Raw genomic sequence first — 19370 nt, forward strand, 5'->3', positions numbered from 1 at the left:
CTCTGTAATTCAAGCTGAATTTGAACCCACTTTGTAGCCCAAACTGGCCTCATGGTGATCCTCTTGCCTCAGCCTCTTTTTTTTTTTTTTTTTTTTCATGTGTTTAGGGAAGGGTCTACAGTGTCTACAGGGCCACACTATGAAGATCGGATTGGTAGAGATCCCACCTGTTTACAGCCTCCTGAGACCTGGAATTACAGATGTGAGACACCACACCCAGTCTCAATTGCCCTCTCAGCGGGCTGGCACAGCAGGTCCAGGGATCAAACCCCTGGCCCCTGTGCCTGCTTGTGCAGCAGGCACTTTAATCTGCAGAGCTATTTGGCCGGCCCTGAAGTTTTATCAACAGAATTTTAACATTTAGGAGATAGGCTACTTCATCTAGAAAGTTTTAACATTTAAACAGAAGGCTATTTCATTGTGTCTGACATTCTAGCCTTGCATGGGATCCTTCTAGAGTGATATACCTTTTGGTCTGTGTGCCAGTAGTCATCCGGACCCTTAGAATCCTATATCTAGGAACTGTTGCCACCCCACAAACTGATTTCAAGCTATCGATCATCTGCTTCTCTTGGCTGTGACTTACAAGGTCCACCCCTCTAGCCACTAAGAGTGGGCAGATATTTATGGTAAACACTGTAGTCTCTAGGTTCCACGGTGCACGAGGAAAGTTGTTGTTGGGTTGGCTTTCTATTGTTGGGATGGGCTGGCTAAATAGTTCAGGCTGGCCTTGAATTCCCAGGGATAGTCCTGCCTCCAGGGCTACATGCCTGGTGGGAACCGGTACTGTTGGGGTGCGAGGCACTGGCCTCCTCAGCCTCTCTGATCACCTTATTCTGCTTGGCACAAGTCACCACTTTACCTGCATTATATCCTCCTCTAGTCGTAAGCTGCACGAAGTTAGGAACCCAATGCATTCGCACTCAGCCCTACATTCTCCCTGCCAGAGAAACGTGCCAGGCATAACGGGTATCCACGAGTTATTTCCTGCACCGGAGCCAGGGAGCCCTTAGGGTCGCGATCCCCTGGACCACCCAGGCCAACCCAGCAGGGGCGGGGCGGGGTGCGCGCAGCGGCGCTCTCGCGGGGACGCTTCTGGGCGGGGACAGTTCGGGGTGGGGTGGGCGAGGCCCGGGGACTTGGAGAGAGGCGGCGGCGGCCAATGAGCAGCGAGTGGGCGGGGCGACAGGGGCCGCTCGGGAGCGCGCTGGGCTGGGCGTGCCGCGGTGACGCGCGGGGTCGGACGGGCCAATGGGCGCGGGGTGGCGGGCGGGCGGACCCGGCGCCGGGGGCTTGGGACGCCTGCGGGCGACCGGACAGACGGGCGTGAGGCCGCGTCGCGGGAGGCGCATGGCGGGGATGGCGCTGGCGCGGGCCTGGAAGCGGATGTCCTGGTTCTACTACCAATACCTGCTGGTCACGGCGCTCTACATGCTGGAGCCCTGGGAGCGGACGGTGTTCAGTATCCTGCCAGGCGGGCCGGGGCGCTGGGCCCGGGGCCCGCGCGAGGATCGCGATCGGAGCGCAGGGGGAGGAAGAAGCGAGGCGGGGGCTCGCGAGTGCCCGAGCCGGGTCCGCGCGGAGCCGGTGGAGAAGGCGCCCGGGGCGCACTCGAGGGAGGCAGGGACTGTGATCCGATCGCTGGAGCGTGGACGCCTTTGACCTTTAAGCTGTCCCCACCCTAGCTGGCTGGGGTCCAAATGAGGATTCTAAGCCGCTCACCAGCTTTTCAACAAGGTTGTGATTCTGTGGACGCTGACTTCCCAATACGTTTTTCGAAAGCAGTTTAAGTTCCTGGACCATTTATGTATGTATGTATGTTTGTATGTATGTGGTCTTCAAGATGGCAGTTTAAAAAGTGTGCTTGATTCATGACTTTTTTTTTTTTTTTTTTTGCATGCGAGGAAGAAGCCATGCCCGAGGAGGCATTTGTGGTCAGTTGCCCATGGGGTTCGAAACGGTGCCTTGGTGAACGCGTGGTGAAGCCTTGTTAAGGACTCTGAGTGATTACTGGTCAGCAGCTGTGCCGAGCGCTTTGGGCGCGTCTTAGGGCACCCCCGACTTTCACACAGCAGCCTCAGTGAACAGCTCGGGGTTGAAAGCAGCTTCCTGAGGGCTGTGAGGCGGGTTTTCTCCAGTGGTAGGCGAGAACATCCTTGAATGATATTCCCGCAGAATAAAGGCAAGAATGAGATGTGACTTTGTTTTTTAAAACTCGAGCTAGTAGAATCAAAGGTCTCATTTTCCATTTTGGTTAAAGGCAAGGTCTTAGTGGTTTATCTGGAGTAGCTTACTTCAGAGCCACTTTGCAAATGCACGGCGGCATTCCAGTAAGGGAGTGAAGCAATTTCGTTCCAAGCCTTATCAGGTGTGTCGGTGTTGAAATAACGTAAATTAATACCCTACTCAAAGTTGATCTTTTATTTCTGCACTTCTGAAGACTTAGCTGCTTATAAGGTAGTTTATTTCTGTTGATATTTTTTGCCAAACCTGGAATTTAAGAACCAGGTTCATTTTCTGCATCTGTTTGGTCCCCGTCTAGGTTTTGTAAGTCAGGGCTCATGATGTCATGCCTTGTAAAATGTACTCTTAAATGCGTGTTTAATTGGAATTTCTAAGTAGGTATTTTGACTCACTTAAAATCATATTACAGTTAAATGAAACAGCATTGGCAGAAATTGAAACTTTTAAAATCAGAAGTTTAAAAAAAGCAGTTGATTGTAGAGCCCAGTTAGTAGAGTTGGTATAACTTTTACACTTACAACTCTTCGCAGGCATATGGATAAATGTTAACTTTGTCAATGATGTCAAGACAGTAGTAGTAATAAATGTCCTATAAATAGGTGGAGGTTTTGGAGGAGGAGAAATAAATTTGAAGTGAAAATGTACTGCCATAGTGAATATTTGCTGAGGATTTTTTGACTTATCATTGGCTTATGTGACCAAGTGATTTTTTGAAAGCAGAATCTTGCTTATGTAGTTCAGACTGCCCCTAGCTTGCTGTGATTTTTCTACTTCTGGATTATAGGTGTGTGTTACCATGCATGGCATTTTTTTTTTTTTTTTTTTTTTTTTTTTTTTTTTTTTTTTTTGGTTCTCGAGATCATACCTGGGCTTCACACTGAAATATATCACCAGCTTTTTTTTAAAGAGACAGGGCCTCACTATGTAGCCCAGGCTGGCCTTGAACTCCAGCAAGTCCTACTGTCTTGGCCTTCCGAGGACTGAGATTGCAGTTGTGTATGATCACCCCTGGCTTAATTTTTATTTTGAGACAAGGTCTTGCTAAATTGCTCAAGCCGGCTTCACATTTGTGATCCTCCTGCCTCAGTGTCCTAAGTAGAAGTGATTACAGGGGTGTGCCACTGTATCTGGCTGAAATTTTCTTTTTTTTTAAAATTAGAACTGCAACCAGCTGGCATTTGGTTCTGTAGAATTTTAGGGGTTCAAAACCTAAATATTAAAAGGAAAGACTCCTTTTAAAGTTCACATTATTGAGCTAGCTCAGTAGAATAGGCACTTGCCTGGCAAGTGAAAGGTCCTGAGTTCAATTACTGGTACTGCAAAAAAAAGAAAAAAAAAAAAGTTCACATTATTGATTTAATCCAGGGTAGAAGTGCAAACCTTTGACATAAACGAATCTTAAATTACTATCAGATGTATTTACCTCAACTTCTGGGAGCATTATAGTTGGGCATTTCATTGTCTTATAACCTGGAACATTCGTGTGATATTGAATCCTCCTAGTTTGAGTGAAAAAACTAAGTGAAAGAGTTGGAACTACTCTCCTCAGTCTGAAGCCTTCCTGTGAAGTATAATTTCATAAATTCATTAATAACTAGTAAATTTCATCCAGAACTGTTTTGTGACCAGTTACATAGTTTGGAAGGAGGCACACTTTCTGTAGTTTAAGAAGTTACACTGGGGGCTGGGAGCACAGCTGGGGGAAGCGGGTAGGAAGATGAAACTGAATGTGGATTTAATCCTGGGTGCCAGCACCGAAACAGATTACAGAGAACGTGATATGACCACTAGAACCCTAAAATTTAGGGGTTTTTTCCCCCCAATTTTTTGAGACAAGTCTTGCTCTGTAGTCCAGGTTGGTCTTGCACTCACTATGTGACCCAGGCTGGCCTCAAATTTCTGGCAGTATTCCTTCCTCAGCCTCCTGAGTGCTGGGATTACACAAGTGTGGGCCGCCACATCTGGCTAGAAACCTAAAATTTAATGAGAAAGTTCGCCTTGCTCCATCTGAAAATTGGTTTTTGAGTTTGAAGTCCTGCACAGAAGAAGACTCTAGCTTGATCTTTAACTTTAAAAACGTAAATATGTTAGTTTACATTCTTCTCTATAATTTTTTTCTGTATCATTTCATCAATAATTTGAAGTTGTAATTTTAGGGAAAATAATAGCTTATTGTAACTGGATAACTGCACTCTCTAGGGGCTTCCTTGAGCATCTGCCTGTATATTTATTATTATTATTATTATTATTATTATTATTATTATTATTATTTTGGCGGTACTGGGGATTGAACTCAGGGCTCTATTCTACTGAGCCATCTCCCCATCCCCATACCTGTATATTTAGAAGTTATTAGCTTCTCTCCACCCCAAATCAAATAGTTGGAAGTTAGTTAAAACTTGTAAATTGAAAGTCAGTCCCAGCTGAGTGTGCTTTAAAACTTATCTAAAAAAATTGTGTGGGCTGGGAGATAGCTCAGCAGTATAAGCACCTGCCTGGCAAGTGCAAGGTTCTGAGTTCGATGCCTGGTACCACATGCCGTGTGGGCCCCGGAAGCCTGGGCACCGTGCTGGCCCTGAAACAGCATGGTGGCACATGCCTATAATCCCAGCAAAGAAATTGTGGTTTATAAAAGCATTTTAAGGGAAATGTATCTATTATGTCATTAGGCACTTTGTAAATAGTTATTGAAACAAGATTTATAAGTGATATTTATTGATTTATTTATTGACGGACGGGACGGGGTCTTGCTTTGTAGTTCAGACTGGCCTTGAACTCATTTTATAGCCTGGGCTGAGGCCCAAACTCATGGCAGTTCTCCCGCCTCAGCCTCCCAAGTGCTAGGACTATATGGGCTTGCATCAGCATGCCAGGCTTAGGAGTTGTAAATATCCTTCCATACTAGGGACTGTATCTTAAATTTTCTCTTATCTGAATACTGCTACAGCATTTAAAATGATACATTAGGTATCGGTTTGATAGCCAATATTTGCACTTTTCCTGTGTGGACATCTTATAAGGAAGTAGGACCTGAGACAGAGGCACCAATAAAAAGCCTTTTAAATACAAAATTAATTGCTGTTTCAGTGACTACTATTGAAGATATGTTTCCACAGATTGGGAACCATTGACTTCATCTCAGGAGGGAAGGTTTTTAGCTTTAAAATCTTCAAATATGTTTCAAAAGCCCCCTTTCTCAAACAAGTGGGAAAGGAAAAACCATGTTTTGTAACCCAGACAGATTTTGTAACTAGTGAAAAGCTCCCTGTGTGGTGTCATTGAGCAACATTGTAGCCAGTCTGTTGGGAGGCGGGACAGATGAAAGAGTTAAAGTAATTTGAACCATAAATAGGCTATTGTACTCTTGTTTCATTCATTATGTATACAGTTTGATTAATTTGCACTTTCAGGATTATGTTTGCCAGTCTGCTTGTTTCTGTGACATTTTTCTCCTTTCCTGCTTCCTTCCCTTTCTCCCTTTCCCTCCTTCCCTCCCTTTTATCTGTCTCTGTCTCCTTCATTTTCTGTCTGTCTGTCTGCCTTCCTCTGCCTCTGCTTTCTGTCTGTCCCTGTCTCTGTCTGTCTCCCTCCCTCCCCAGTGGAGATCTAACCTATGGAATCATCCACACTTTACTGGTAAAGTACTTTCTCAGCCCCAGCCCTTTTTCTTGTTTTATTTCCTAAATGATAGAATAGAACACCTACTTATGTAACAGCTACATTTATTAGTATTATTAGTAAGCTGGAGAGAGTTTAAAGTAGGTGGGAGGAGGGCCATCCAGATAGCTCCGCAGATTAAAGTGCCTGCTTAGGCAGACACGGGACTGGGGTTCGATCCCTGGTTTGATACCTGGGACTTGTGCGGCACACTGAGAAGGCGGTTGAGACGGGGTGGTGGCACTTGGGAGGCTGAAAACAGGAGGATCACTATGAGTCTGATCTGTGTAGTGAGACCCTGTAGACCCTGTACTAAATACATTACAAAAAAAAAAAAGTGGGAGAAAATATGTAGATTATATGCAAATACTCCCCCCCCAATAGGGATTGAACTCAGGACCTTGCGCATGCCAGGCAGGTGCTTATTCTACTGAGTTACCTTCGTGTTTTCTTTCTTTTCCTTTTCTTTCTTTTTGTTTCTTTTCTTTATTTGTCATGTTTGTGATTGAATCTAGAGCCTTTACAATGAGCTAAATCCCCAGCCCATTTTCATTTATTTATTGACAGGGTCTTACTAAGTTTCAGAATTGCCCAGACTGGGCTTGAATTTGTGATCCTCCTGCTTCAGCCTTCTAGAATGTGGGAACTGCAGGTGTGCATTATTATACCTGGCCACTATTCTGGTTTATATGAGAGACCTGAGTATCTGCAGGTTTTGTGCTTTAGGGTAAGGGGTTCTGGAACCAGTCCAGGTACAAAGGAATAACTATACATTTTAAAATTTAATCTGTATATGACTTGGTTATTTTCACTTGGAATGGAAAAATACAACCTATGAACATTTGTTTTCCTCATTTTTATGTACTGTCTTCAGCTGTGTGGAAAGTTTCCAAGATGAATTTATTTGCTTCAAGGCAATTGGAGACTTACTTGAGAAAAATGAGCATTTACACATTTTCTGAAGTAGATGGGCCCTTCCCGTGTTTTGGCTGAGAGTGCTGAATAGCAGGTGCTGAGGGATGTGGGCCAGAAGAGTGGGGTGCACTGGAGCCCCACAGGCCTTGCAGGGAGTGGTTATTTTCAGATGGGGAAGAGGGCACAGACAGGCACAGAGATGCACAGAGGTGGCGAGGAGTCCAACCTTCTCTGGCTGCGCCTTCTTTACGACAGAGTAGGTGGAAAGTAGGTTGAAAAGTAGATTGTGACTTGTTATTAATTGAGCAAATACAATGACCCTCAATGTCTGTGGATGCCGTGTCTATGGATTTAGTAAACTGTGGATTGAAACAGTAGCTGGTGACAAATTCTTCTATGCCTGCTTGAGCCGCCCTGGCATAACCAATGTCAACAGTTCTCTGTGCATCTCTCCTGAGATAGTCTAAATACATGGGAAAAAAATCTGTCTGTCTGGCCTATCTGTTGGTACCTAGAGATTGAACTCAGGGCTTTGTGCATGCTAGGCAGGCAGTCTACCACCAAGCCACATTCCCATCCCTTTTTATTTTGAGACAGGGTCTCACTATGTTCCTCCCACTGGCCTCCTGCCTCAGCTTCCCTAGTGGTCGGGATTAGGGTGTGTGCCAGTGTATCTGGTGGAAATACACTCTTAGTAGTAGGTTGGTTTTGATGTGTGTCAGGCCACAAGGGAGGTGTCTGAAGAATGTGTTTTGCTATTGCACTATTAGGAGATGCTAATAACCATTGGCTTAGTTCTCTGCAATTCAGTTAGCTTGTCTTTCGTTTATATCGCTTATTTTGTAAATAAGAACAGTAAACAAAACTGATGAAGAAACCTAGCAATTGGTGATTGGGTGCCTTTTGCTTCCCATCTTCCTTGTTTTTGGCAGAGCTAAACTATTCCTGAGCTAGTCAATAAAGGGAATACTTAAAACCCCAATTCACTAGAGTCTTTTACTAGGACTTCTCTGTTAATGAGCTCATCTTTGAAGAAAATGTATAGAGTTACCTGAGACAGGAATAGACTTCCAATAAAATCAGTGTGCGATTTGATAAGTAAAATTGTCACTATCAGAGAAAGTTGCTTCTAGAACAACTACTCTTGGTGTATTTTTGTATTTTTTAGTACAAAACTACTACTTTTGTATTTTAGGGAAGGGTCTACAGGGTGTTCATAGTGATCTGCCTGTTTACAGCCTCCCAAGAGCTGAGATTACAGGCGCACGCACCAGCCCAGTCTCAGTTGCCAGCTCAGTGTGCCCTGTTGGCGGGGCTGGCACAGCAGGCCTGGGGACCCTGCCCCTGTGCCTGCTTGCAGGCGCTTTAATCCGCTGAGCTACTTGGCCGGCCCTGTAGTGTCTTTTAGAAAGATTTTTTTTTTTTTAAACCACAGTACATTAAAACAAAATGTGATTTCAGAGGAATTGTGAAATAATTGCAGCATGTTTTCTGACCTTCAAATTTAAGTTAAAAGGAAATTTTTCTGAAGTGATCTTCAGTCTTCTGTGTTTTCTGCCAATTATCTTTGCCCTTCTCTCTGTAGAAGTGAGTGCAGTTTCTATGGGCCAAGAGGAGGGAGAAGCAGAGGCTGGGATCACCGTGACTGATAAAAAATACTTCCAGTTCTCCAGGCCGGCAGTCTTCTGACTTTGGGCACAAAGCATGGGTCGTATCAGTCCCTTACTCATTTAGGTGGGCAGATGATTCTTGCATTGTAAATTTAGGTTGCAAATAATTTAATTTTTTTCTTCTCATCCATGTACTTTAATATCATATATATTTGTGTATATATATATTCCCCCCCCACAATTCATAGACATTATCCATCACATAACTGATTGACAAAGGTAGTCCTCATTGTTAAGCCAGCTAAATGAGTCTTAATTGCTGTCAGAAAAAGCTCAGTGCCATTTTCTTGGTCAAATAATTGTGTTGCTGTACACACCTTAGGTCATGTGTCACTTCTGAACCCAGATCTTTGGACAGATAATTAGGTGAGGCTTGGTGCTATGCCAAAAGTGTGTTACTTGAGTGAATAGCCCTTTCCTTTGTTTTGTTCCCTGAAAGTTACCATTATTATTTTTTGCTTTTTGTGATATTGGGTCTTTGCACTGAGCTACATCCCCAGTCTATTATTAATATTATTTGATACAGGCTTTCACTGAGTTGTCCAGGCAGGGCTTGAACTTGGGATTCTTTGCTTCAGCCTTGAAGAGGGCTGGGATTACAGGTGTGGGCTACCATGCTCAGCCCCCAGAGGTTAATTTACATCCTCTGTACAATTGTGAGATTTAGCCAGTACAATGGAAGGTGTGCAGTTGTGAGGGGGTGGGTGGTGGTGGTGGTGTTGAGGAGAACTAGCTATGCGACAACCTTCTCAGACAGATCAGTGTTAGGAGAGAGGATCCTGGGACAGGCCCACTGATGGACTCTCCTTAAACTAAACCTAACCTCCTGCAGTGCCATCTTGTTCACCTCGGGGGCTCTAGAGCTTCAGTGTGAAGGTATCTTTGATACTCTGCTCTTTTACAGTGTTGGCTAAGGGAAGATGTCTTAATAACCCTTATCTGTATTCCTTAGGCTGTTGTAGCTCTTCAGTAGCTTTCACCATTGGCAGAAGATAATAAAAACTATGCTTAACAAGAGCTAGTTGTTCTGTTCCAGGGCAGGCTGAGGTCATGGGTGGTTAATGGGAGTCTAATCCATATTTTATATCTCCTGCTTCATTTTTAGAAAGGTTTTATGATTCCTTTAGGCTGTGAATTTTGTAACATTGTGGCATGTAGGAGCTAAGCTAAAATGGATTCTTTCTTTTTTAAAGAACAAACTCCAAATGTTTAGATTTAATAATGAAAACTATGTCGCAAAGATCTACTTGTTAGAGTGTATACCCTTTTATAAATTGGAATGTCTAAAAATAGTTATAGGGGCCGGAAGATGGCTCAGTGGAATAAGCACTTCCCTGGCAAGCGCAAGGGCCTGAGTTCAATCCCCGGTTCCGGAAAAAAAAAAAAAAAAAGTTACAGAATTATAGAAAAGTAGTACTTGTGTTCAGTGGTTTATGAGAAATAGTTTTACTAAGGCAAGACTGTGGCCGGCGGGTGAGATCGATCTGTCTATCTATCTAGCTCACTATGTTTCTGAAAAATTCCCAAATAATGTTAAGGGAAAATAGTATTGAGACAGACTACTAAAAATCTGAGCAGTTTAGTAACAACTACTAACGAAATAATTGGCATCTTGGTGGATAACTTCGGTAGTTTGCTGTGGCTAGAAGCTGTCCTGGGAGACATTAAAAATGCATGGAGCAAGGAGAGAGGAAATGGTGATGCAGCGTGAGGCGTGGGCTGCCATTAACCGAGAGCCCTGCTAGCCCGAGGTTCTAGGCTCTAGAGGGAGCCCAGGTGCAGATGCTAATTTCTAATTTTCTTAAAATAGAAGGACTTTTGCTTGTGCAGCAGCTGAGCTGAGAGATGTTTCCTCCTGAAGGTTATAATGCTTTTCCCATAAATCTGGCTCTCCCACCATGACAACAAACCGAACCAAGCCAAATCAAACCAAACCAAGCCAAATAAAAAGCCCATGTGGAAGAGTACGGCTCCTGTACCAGCCCAGTCTTGCGCGAGCTAACTGGTGCCCCAGGGTCATGTCCCGTAGCAGAGGAAATTGTATTTCAGATCAACTGGCGACTTTCTCCAGCTTGATGCTGAGACTTCACATCATCATGAAGGTAATCGGAGGTCTAGTTAATAAAAATGTACATAGGTTTGTAACTGTGGTGTCTCTGGAATCAGAGCTCTAAGTCAGTTTCAAAATTGAAATCTCTCAATTATTAGCACATGTTTGCAGTACATTTTGAGGGTTGGTCCAGGCACCAAGTGAGTCTTAATTCCTTGTCCCCCCTCCTTTCCCCCTCCATCTTTGTCCCCTTCCCCCTCACAGAAGTTCTGTCACCCTGTTCCCTATAATCTATTGTTTTGCTTTTTAATTTATTTCTACTCTTGAGTTTCTCATATAAGAGCAACTATGCAGTATCGATGTGTGGGTGTCTGATTCATTTCAGCCTTTTGATTCATAGTGAAAAAAATTTGAATTCATGATCATTGCTGATGTTGGCAGGGTGCTTTTTTTGTTTGCTTGGATTTTTAAAGAGTTTGTCTTCAAGTTGCAGTTACTAAAAATAATACCTTTACTAAAAATAATGTCCTTACTTTGTGTAATCAACACATGATAGAGAGCCCTGAGAATGGATTTTGCTTGCTGAGCACTTAATGTGACCCCAAAGCAGCAGATTATATAGCACAGTCAGGACTGTAACAGTATGTATGGCTTCATTTGCTTTCATTTATGGCCACTAGGAAAGTATCAAGAAATAATTGATACACTTGACAATAGTAAAACTTTTTTCAAGGGATTTTCTTCAGTGTTTTGAGGTCAAGGGGGAAAATTACAGTAATAAAAGGTTTCCTGTTTGGAGCTTTGTCTAGTAGCCAGCGGTTGCTATTCCGTAGGGCTTTTTTTTGTTTTGGGTGGTACCAGGGATTAGAACTCAGGACCTTATGTGTGCTAGGCAGGCACTTATTCCACTGAGCTATCTCTCCTGCCCCAATTACTTAGGGCTTTGATTACTTTTCAGTAAACAGCCCTTGGTGATACTTTGTCAAGTGATGTTCTGTTTTTTGGGTTTTTTTCCTCGTACATCAGAATGGTTCCATAAAATGTTATTTATCCAATTTTTTTTCAAGCGCTTATTCTACTGAGCTATCTCCCCGCCCCATCCAAATTTTTGACTGGTAGAATTTTAAAATTGCTTTAAAAAGGAGCTTGAAGAGCCAGCCAGATAGCTCAGGGGACTAAAGTGCCTGCTTAGGCAGAGCTCAGAGGCCGAGTTGATCTCTGGCACCATAAGCCATGCTGGCCCCACACCCAGAGTGTGCTGAGATTGCGATTGAGACTGGGCATGGTGGCACATGCCTACAATTCCAGTGCTTCGGAGGCTGAAAACAGGAGGATCACTAGGAGTCTGATGTACGTAGTGAGACCCTGTAGAGCCTGTACTGAATACGCTGAAAAGAAAAAAAAAAAAAAAAGAGCTTGAGTGATAGAAGACTAGATTGTTTGAAGTGACGCTTTAGCTTTGCTTTCTGATGTGACCAGTGCAATAAGAGACTTAACACCTTGAAGTTTTTTAGAGTAGTGAAGACACACACTAGAACATATTTCCCGTATTTTTTCCCAGTAAGAAACTACTTTTGACTCTTCTAGAGTTTTGTGATTAGAATGTTAGGGTGAAGTATGCAGTTCACAATTTGAGACAAATAAGAGTTGGTTGCTGTGGTCTTGCTTATGAGGCACTATAGTTATCTTTAAAGTAGTTCCTTTGTTACAGGACTTTGGGTTTTTTTGTACTGGGACTTGAACTCAGGACCTTGTGCTTGTTAGGCAGGCGCTATGGAGGAAAATTTTTAAAATCTTGCTGGAATCTTTTCAGATCATGATTAGGGATTCCTCTTGAAGAAATAGTGTCCTGAACTGGATGTGGTGGCACAAGCCTGTATTCTCTGCACTATGGGATGATTGCAAATTGCCTGGGCCATTTAGAGTCTTCAAGAGACCCTGTATCAAAATAAGAAATAAAAAAAAAATGCCTGTTGGGTGTAGCTCAGTGCAAAAGCCGTGGGTTCAATCTGCAATAACGCACACAGTAAATGATATACAAATATGATTTCAAATCCATTTGCTTTTATACTCATTGAATTCATTAAATATTTATGTTATGTCTAGGTTATAAATAACCTGTGATTATTCATTCAGGCTTTGAACAAACACTTATCTCGGGGAAACAACCCGCTCGGGCCCCCCTCCTGTCCCTCTCTCAGACAGGAGCTTTCTTTCCCTTGATAAATATATTCTGCTCAAAACAAAACAAAACAAAACAAAACAAAACAAAACACTTATCTCCAGTGCCTGCATGTGTCATGGCACCTTGTGTGCTCAGTTCTAGTATGATTTTTGAAGCCCTAGCTTTATTAAACAGTGCACTACAGTGACCACAAAGCCTAGGCTGGGCATGGTGGCACATGCCTGTAATCCTAGCACTTGGGAGGCTGAGGCAGGAGGATCCAATAAGAACAACAACAACAACAACAACCAAACCAAACCAAATAAAAAGCCCATGTGGAACAATACAGCTTCTGTAGCAGACCAGTCATATATGAGCTAACTGGTGCTCCAGCATCATGTCCTGTAGCTGAAGAAATTTTAAGTAAACTAGCAGTTTTCTCCAGCTTGACACTGAGACCTCAAGTCATCATGAAGGTAATCAAAGCCCTGAGTTCGAGGCCAGCTTGAACTGCAAAGGAAGATTCAGTCTCAAAAGATCAAAGCCTAGCAAAGGGGCTGTTGTGCTAGAGGACTTAACATAGGCACGGCCATACAAAACAGGAGAGTCCACTTCACAGTTTTTGTGGGATTACTTTGGTTATATTCTAGATTGTACCAAATTATTCTATATTGCTTGTATCGTGCAGTCCCCTCTAGACTTATAAATCTGACTAATTTGGGCATGGATAGAAACAGCAATCAGAGTTTAGTACATAGATTCTTTGTGTGTGACCTTTTAACCAGGTGTGGTGTTTCATGCCTGTAATCCCAGCACAGTGGTGAGCTGAGGCAGTATTATGAATTCCAGCCTGATCTTGTTGGTGATTTAGAAAGATCGTGTCTCACAAGGGGCCAGGGAAGTCTTGATGTAAAAGCCCTGTGTTCATTCCCCAGTATGACCACTAGAAAAAGAAAAGCAGACTTAAAGACAAGCCCAGGGTGCAGTATAGTGGCAGGGTGCTTGCTTACCACAAATAGAGCCTTGGATTTAGCTCCCAGTATCATTAAAAAAGAACTCCTAAAATGTGTGTATTGTGTAACAGTGTCCTTTGGTTTGCTTTTTGATATGTATGTATCAGAAGATTGTTTTAAGGGTGATTGAGAGGTGGTAGCTTAAGTGCTTTCCCCAAACAAATGGGATTCTAAAAATGAAGGGATGAACTTCATTTTATTCAAGATATGTAGCAGGCCAGGTGTAGTGGTGCATATCTGTAATCCCAGCACTTGGGAGGCTGAGACAGGAATATTGCTGTGAGTTCAAGGTAAGCCTGAACTGAAACCCTGTCTAAAAAAAAAAAAAAAAAAATGGGGGTGGGAGTTGGTGAGATAGCTTGGTGGTCTAAGTGCCTGGCAAGTGCAAGGACCTGAATTAGATCCCTGGTATTGTATGCCAGCCCCCCCCCCCCACTGTGCCCCTCCCAAACTGGGCATGGTTGTGCATGCCTGTAATCCCAGAGCTGGGAGGCTGAGAAAGGAGGATCACAAGTCCTTGCATAGCGAGACCCTGTACTAAATAAATAAAAGATTAAAAATCATTAAAACCCTCAGTGAAATTAAAAAATTTATAAGAAATAAAAATTAAAAATTAAAAAAAAATCATTAAGACAACAGAAAAAGATATGTTGCCCAGAGAATTGTGACATCCCAGGATTATAGAATAAATTAATAATAAATTTGTAACAGCATCACCTTGACTCATGGTCTGATTCATGATGATAATGAGTGATCAAGCCTCAACACTCTTGGTAAGGATATATTGCCTTCTGTTGCAGAGTAGATTCAATGTCGTATTCTCAAACCAGTCTTGAGAAATAGGTGATCTATGTTACAGATAAGGAGACCATTGGTCCTCAGCTTTTGACATAAAAAAGTATAATAGAAATGTACAGTGAATGTTTAACTTAAAATTCACTACAATAAGGGATACACTGTTATCCTCAAAATACTTCCCCTCACTTGAAATGTATTTCATTCCTTTTCGCCACTTTTCTTTTCTCTTTCTCTCTCTCTCTCTTTTTTAAATGAATTTAGGACAGGTTGTACAGGATCTCACTAGGTAGATCAGACTCATAGTGATCTGCCTGTTCTCAGCCTCCCAAGTGCTGGGATTACAGGTGTGCGCCATCACACCTAGTCTCAGTAGCCCTGTCAGGGTGCCCCGGGGGCAGGGCTGGCAGTGCAGGCTGGGGATTGAACCTGGGCCTGCCGTGTTCTGCCTAAGAAGCGCTTTAGTCTGCTGAGCTCTCTGGCCAGCCCTCTTCTTGCCACTTTCTGAGACAGTTGTGTAGGTGCTGCTGCTTCCTGAGTGTCTCTAGGAGGTGTGATGGCAAAGGCGGTGGCTCTGTGCCATCCAGTGGAAAGGCAGGCTCCTAAAAACGTGACGGTGTGTCCCCCTGCACCTTATTCACTGGGTACACCACCAGGCTACTTCTGGCTCTTCCCCAAAGTCGGGCTGACCGTGAAAGTAAACATTTACAATTGATTCAGGACATGAGGCAACCATGCAGGGTAGTGCAACTAAAGACACTCGCAAAAGAGGACTCCCAGAACTGCTAAGAGAAGTGGCAAGAAAGAAAGCAAGAAAACGAGAGAGCTGGGGAGATGGCTCAGTGGAATAAGCACTTCCCTGGCAAGCGCAAGGGCCTGAGTTCAATCCCCGGTTCTGGAAAAAAACAAACAAACAAACAAACAAAAAAAACGAGCAAGCGAGCGTGAGCAGCAGTTCCCCTCTATTTGAAGCAAAGGGGAATATTTTGTATTTAATGTTAATGTGTGTTTTACTCTAATACGTTGAAAAGTATTTTAAATATTTTAGACCCTTACTAAAATATGAGAAAGAAAGAAGAACAGAACTTTCTAATTACAAATTTAATTTAAATAGCTACCAACCATGGTGGCATACACCTATAATCCCAATACTTGAGAGGATAAGCCAGGGGATCGCTGCAAGTTTGAGGCCAGCCTGGGTTACAAAGTCAGTTCAAGGCCAGCCTGATTTGCATAGTGAAACCTTGTCTCAAAGACAAAAAAAAAAAAAAAAAAAAAAAAAAAAAAAGAAAAAGAAAAATTAACTGTAGCCATGAATTCTGTGGTCTTCTATCACACTGAGGATGGCAGGGTTGCTAGTGAGACCTGGGATCCCTCCAGTGCCAGGTTGTTTCTGGTACTCATTTCTTGCACTTTACAGTGTGTCAAGGACACTTTAGAGGTTTGTTGCAGAATGAGAGTTTTGAGAAATCAACTGAAGTACCAGATAGCAAATTTTAGCCAGTGTGCTTTAAATACTGTATGCTTATTTATGTGCAGATCTTTTTACGGAGAGGAAGGTCACATGTCCCCAACTCAGAAATGTCACAAAACCTATACCTAATGGTGTCAGTGAACATTGCCACATTGTTGGGAGAGGTGGCATACGCCTGTAATCCCAGTACTTGGGAGGCTGAGGCAGAAGCATTGCTGAGTTTGATACCAGCCTTTGCTGTACAGTGCATTCTGTGCTAGTCTGAACTACATGGTGAGACTGTCTTAAAAAATAAAAAGTAAAGCAAAACAAAACAAAAAAACCCTGCCATTTTAAATGGTGCCAAACATAACCCCAAAGAATATTCATTCAATTTAATATGTTGGGCATGTTTCAGCTTCATGGCTAGTTTTTTTTTTTAATCTTTTTGAGACAGGGTTTCACTATGCAATTCAAGCTGGCCTTGAACTGACTTTGTAACCCAGGCTGGCCTCAAACTTGCAGCGATCCCCTGACTTATTATCCTCTCAGGTATTAAGATTATAGGTGTATGCCACCATGGTTGGTAGCTATTTAAATTAAATTTGTAATTAGAAAGTTCTGTTCTTTTCTCTCTCTCTCTCTCTCTCTCTCTCTCTCTCTCTCTCTCTCTCTTTCTTGTATTTTAGTAAGGGTCTACGGGGTCTCACTACACAGATCAGACTCATAGTGATTCTCCTGTTTTCAGCCTCCCAAGCACTGAGATTACCAGCACGCACCACCATGCCCAGTCTCAGTCGCTGTCCCAGTGCGCGGCGTGCCATCTTGGCTGCTGCGCTCTGCCTAAGCAGGCACTGTAGTCCGCTGAGCTATCTGTCCGGCCCTTGCAAGGTGATTATTAAGGCTGTAGAAATTCCTCACTGTTGCACTGCCTGTTGTTCACTTAGTGTATGTCAGATGAGAATTAAGTTAATTGTAAGTGTGATTTAGAAAAAAAATGGAGATCTAATTTATAGAAAACTTATATTTGTAGTATTATTTCATATGATTCTGGAAAGAAGAGGAACAGGATCTGGCCGGTGAGATAGCTCAGGGGACTAAGTACCTACTTAGGCAAGCACCAAACTGGGTTCAATCCCCAGCACTACATGCCCCGCCCCTGGGTTCGCTGAGCCGACTGAGTCTAGGCCTGGTGGCACACGCCTGTAGTCACAGCGCTGGGGAGGCTGAGACAGGAGGGTCACTACCAGTCTGGGCTGTGTAGTGAGACCCTGTGCCAAATACATTAGAAAAGAAAAGAAAACATATAGACACATTGTTGAGCAGATGCGGGGTGAAAGTTAAATTCTTTGGGTAAAGGTTTAGGTAAAGGCTTTTTAAAATTAGCTTGTGACTTTCAGTGATTTCTGTGTATCTTTGCTAGCATATAGATTTTTATTCTGAGAGCTAAGGCTTTTTGTTCATTTCCTAGTAACAAATGAGGTCCAAGTATTCTTCCTAAAGAAGAGGACCCTTCACATAAAAGTTTTTAGCTTTATTTATGTTTTGTTTTATTTCCTTAAAGCAGTATGGAGAATTGAGCCCAGGGCTTTCACACTAAATCATGTCCCAGCCCTTTTTTGGGGGGGAAGGGGGGGGTGTTTACCAGGAATCAAACTCAGGACTCCTGCTTGCCAGGCAGGCGCTGCACCGCTGAGCTATATTCTTGGCCTTTCCCAGCCCTTTTTTAAAATTTTGAGACAATCTCATTAAGTTTCTCAGGCTGGACTCAAACATGTTATCCTCTTACCTCAGCCTCCCAGAGGGCTGGGATTACTTGCATTTTCCTTGACAGCTCTTATTTTTTTTTTTAGCAGGGCATTATTTTATTCAAGTGGATATTACAGTTAATGGTCACAATCACAACTTAGTATACTGAACAGGGCTCACAGTTGAACTGTATAAATGATACAGTCTTTCAGGGACCAGACTTGGGAGGCATTTTAGAAAGGTAGAGTCAACCCAGGCAAAAAGACAGCTCTTATTGAGAAAACCATATAGGCATACAAAGAGTCCTCATGAAAAGAAAATGAATGTACTGGTCAGCTGAAGAAAAATATTCCTAGTATTTGAAGCCCCTATAGCCTCCCTTCTCCACTGCTTTTCCTTTTTCCCTCTACCTGTTCCTCTCTACCTTGTAACCAATATCCTGAATTTGCCATTTATTTCTTATTCCTTGTACTCCATACTCCATATTTATGTATCACAACACAGTGCTGTGTATGGCCTTGAAGTCTGGTGTCCTGCTTCTTAATCAGACAGAAAACCATTTCAAGTTTTGATAGGTTCTTGTTTCACTTAGGAAAAAAAAAAAGATTTTATATCCATATAAAAAATTGAAAAGCTTGATAATTTAGTGTTCATAAAATAAGAGTTTAAGTTTCAGAGTCTTATGTAGAGTGGAGTAATCTTGATTAAGCTGATTTATGGATATACTTTAATGGATATATTCTCCCTATTAAATTGAAGATTTATAGTGCCATAAAAGGTATGTAACATGATTAATGAAAGAGCTACTTTGTAGAAATCATTCCTTACTTGTTTTCAGCTTAAGCCAGTGACCTGAAGCTTGTTAGTTTACCATTTTCATTTGCATGACATATATAAGACTTATGGATAAAATCTTATAAAACCAAAAAGTTTTTTTTTTTTTGGGGGGGGGGTGGAGGTTGTCTTGCTATGTAGTTCAGGCTGGCCTTGAGCTCACTTTGTAGCCCAGGCTGTTTTCAAACTCGCAAGGATCTTTCTTCCTAGCCTCCGTAGTGCTGGGATTATATGTGTGTATCACCACACCACACCCTGCAAAAGTTTTTGTTTTGCTTTTTTCTTTTGGTGGTGCTGGTGATAGGACCTAGGGACTTGTGCACCCTAGAGATGTGATCTACCCCTGACCTGTAACTCCTGTCCCCCAAAGTATTTTTATTTTTTAATTTTTAATTTATTTTTATTTTTATTTTTTTGACAACTCATACAGAATTTTACTTAACAAAGTAATCTGAATTTCACCATATTTGTTGTAATACATGGTATTGTCTTACAACCAGCTATTCATATTACCAGATATATACACATACAATTGGAAGAAGGAAAACCTGGAGCAATGTATAAGAAATTAAGAAAAGAAAAAGTACAAACAATTGAAAAAAAGGAGACGAAGCTATTTAGAGCATTGACTGCTTCTTTCCATTTCCATTTGTTTTTCTAATTTTTATTTATTTTTTTGTCCTTTCAGAGGTGAATATTCTATTGGCATCCAAATACTATAAGTGCTTGAATTCAACTAAACATCTAACACTGTCTAGCAGTCTATAATATTAGTGGGTTATCAGAAGTTATTGACTTGAGCCTTTTATAGCTCATCATATTAATA

The 19370-nt window shown here is 42.3% G+C and overlaps 1 protein-coding gene across 1 annotated transcript in view; it reads left to right on the forward strand.

Annotated features, from left to right (window-relative positions):
- Positions 1 to 1264: 1264 nt before the first annotated feature.
- The window catches only part of Sptssa (serine palmitoyltransferase small subunit A), a 26564-nt gene continuing 8458 nt past the window's right edge, over positions 1265 to 19370 (forward strand). Inside the window, exon 1 of the mRNA XM_004637095.3 lies at positions 1265 to 1462. Within this exon, the coding sequence (XP_004637152.1) occupies positions 1351 to 1462 (112 nt within the window). The 5' untranslated portion in view covers positions 1265 to 1350. The remainder of the gene's footprint in view (positions 1463 to 19370) is intronic.

The sequence above is a fragment of the Octodon degus genome, unplaced genomic scaffold (assembly GCF_000260255.1).
Source record: "Octodon degus isolate 3935 unplaced genomic scaffold, OctDeg1.0 scaffold00086, whole genome shotgun sequence".
Lineage (NCBI taxonomy): Eukaryota > Metazoa > Chordata > Mammalia > Rodentia > Octodontidae > Octodon > Octodon degus.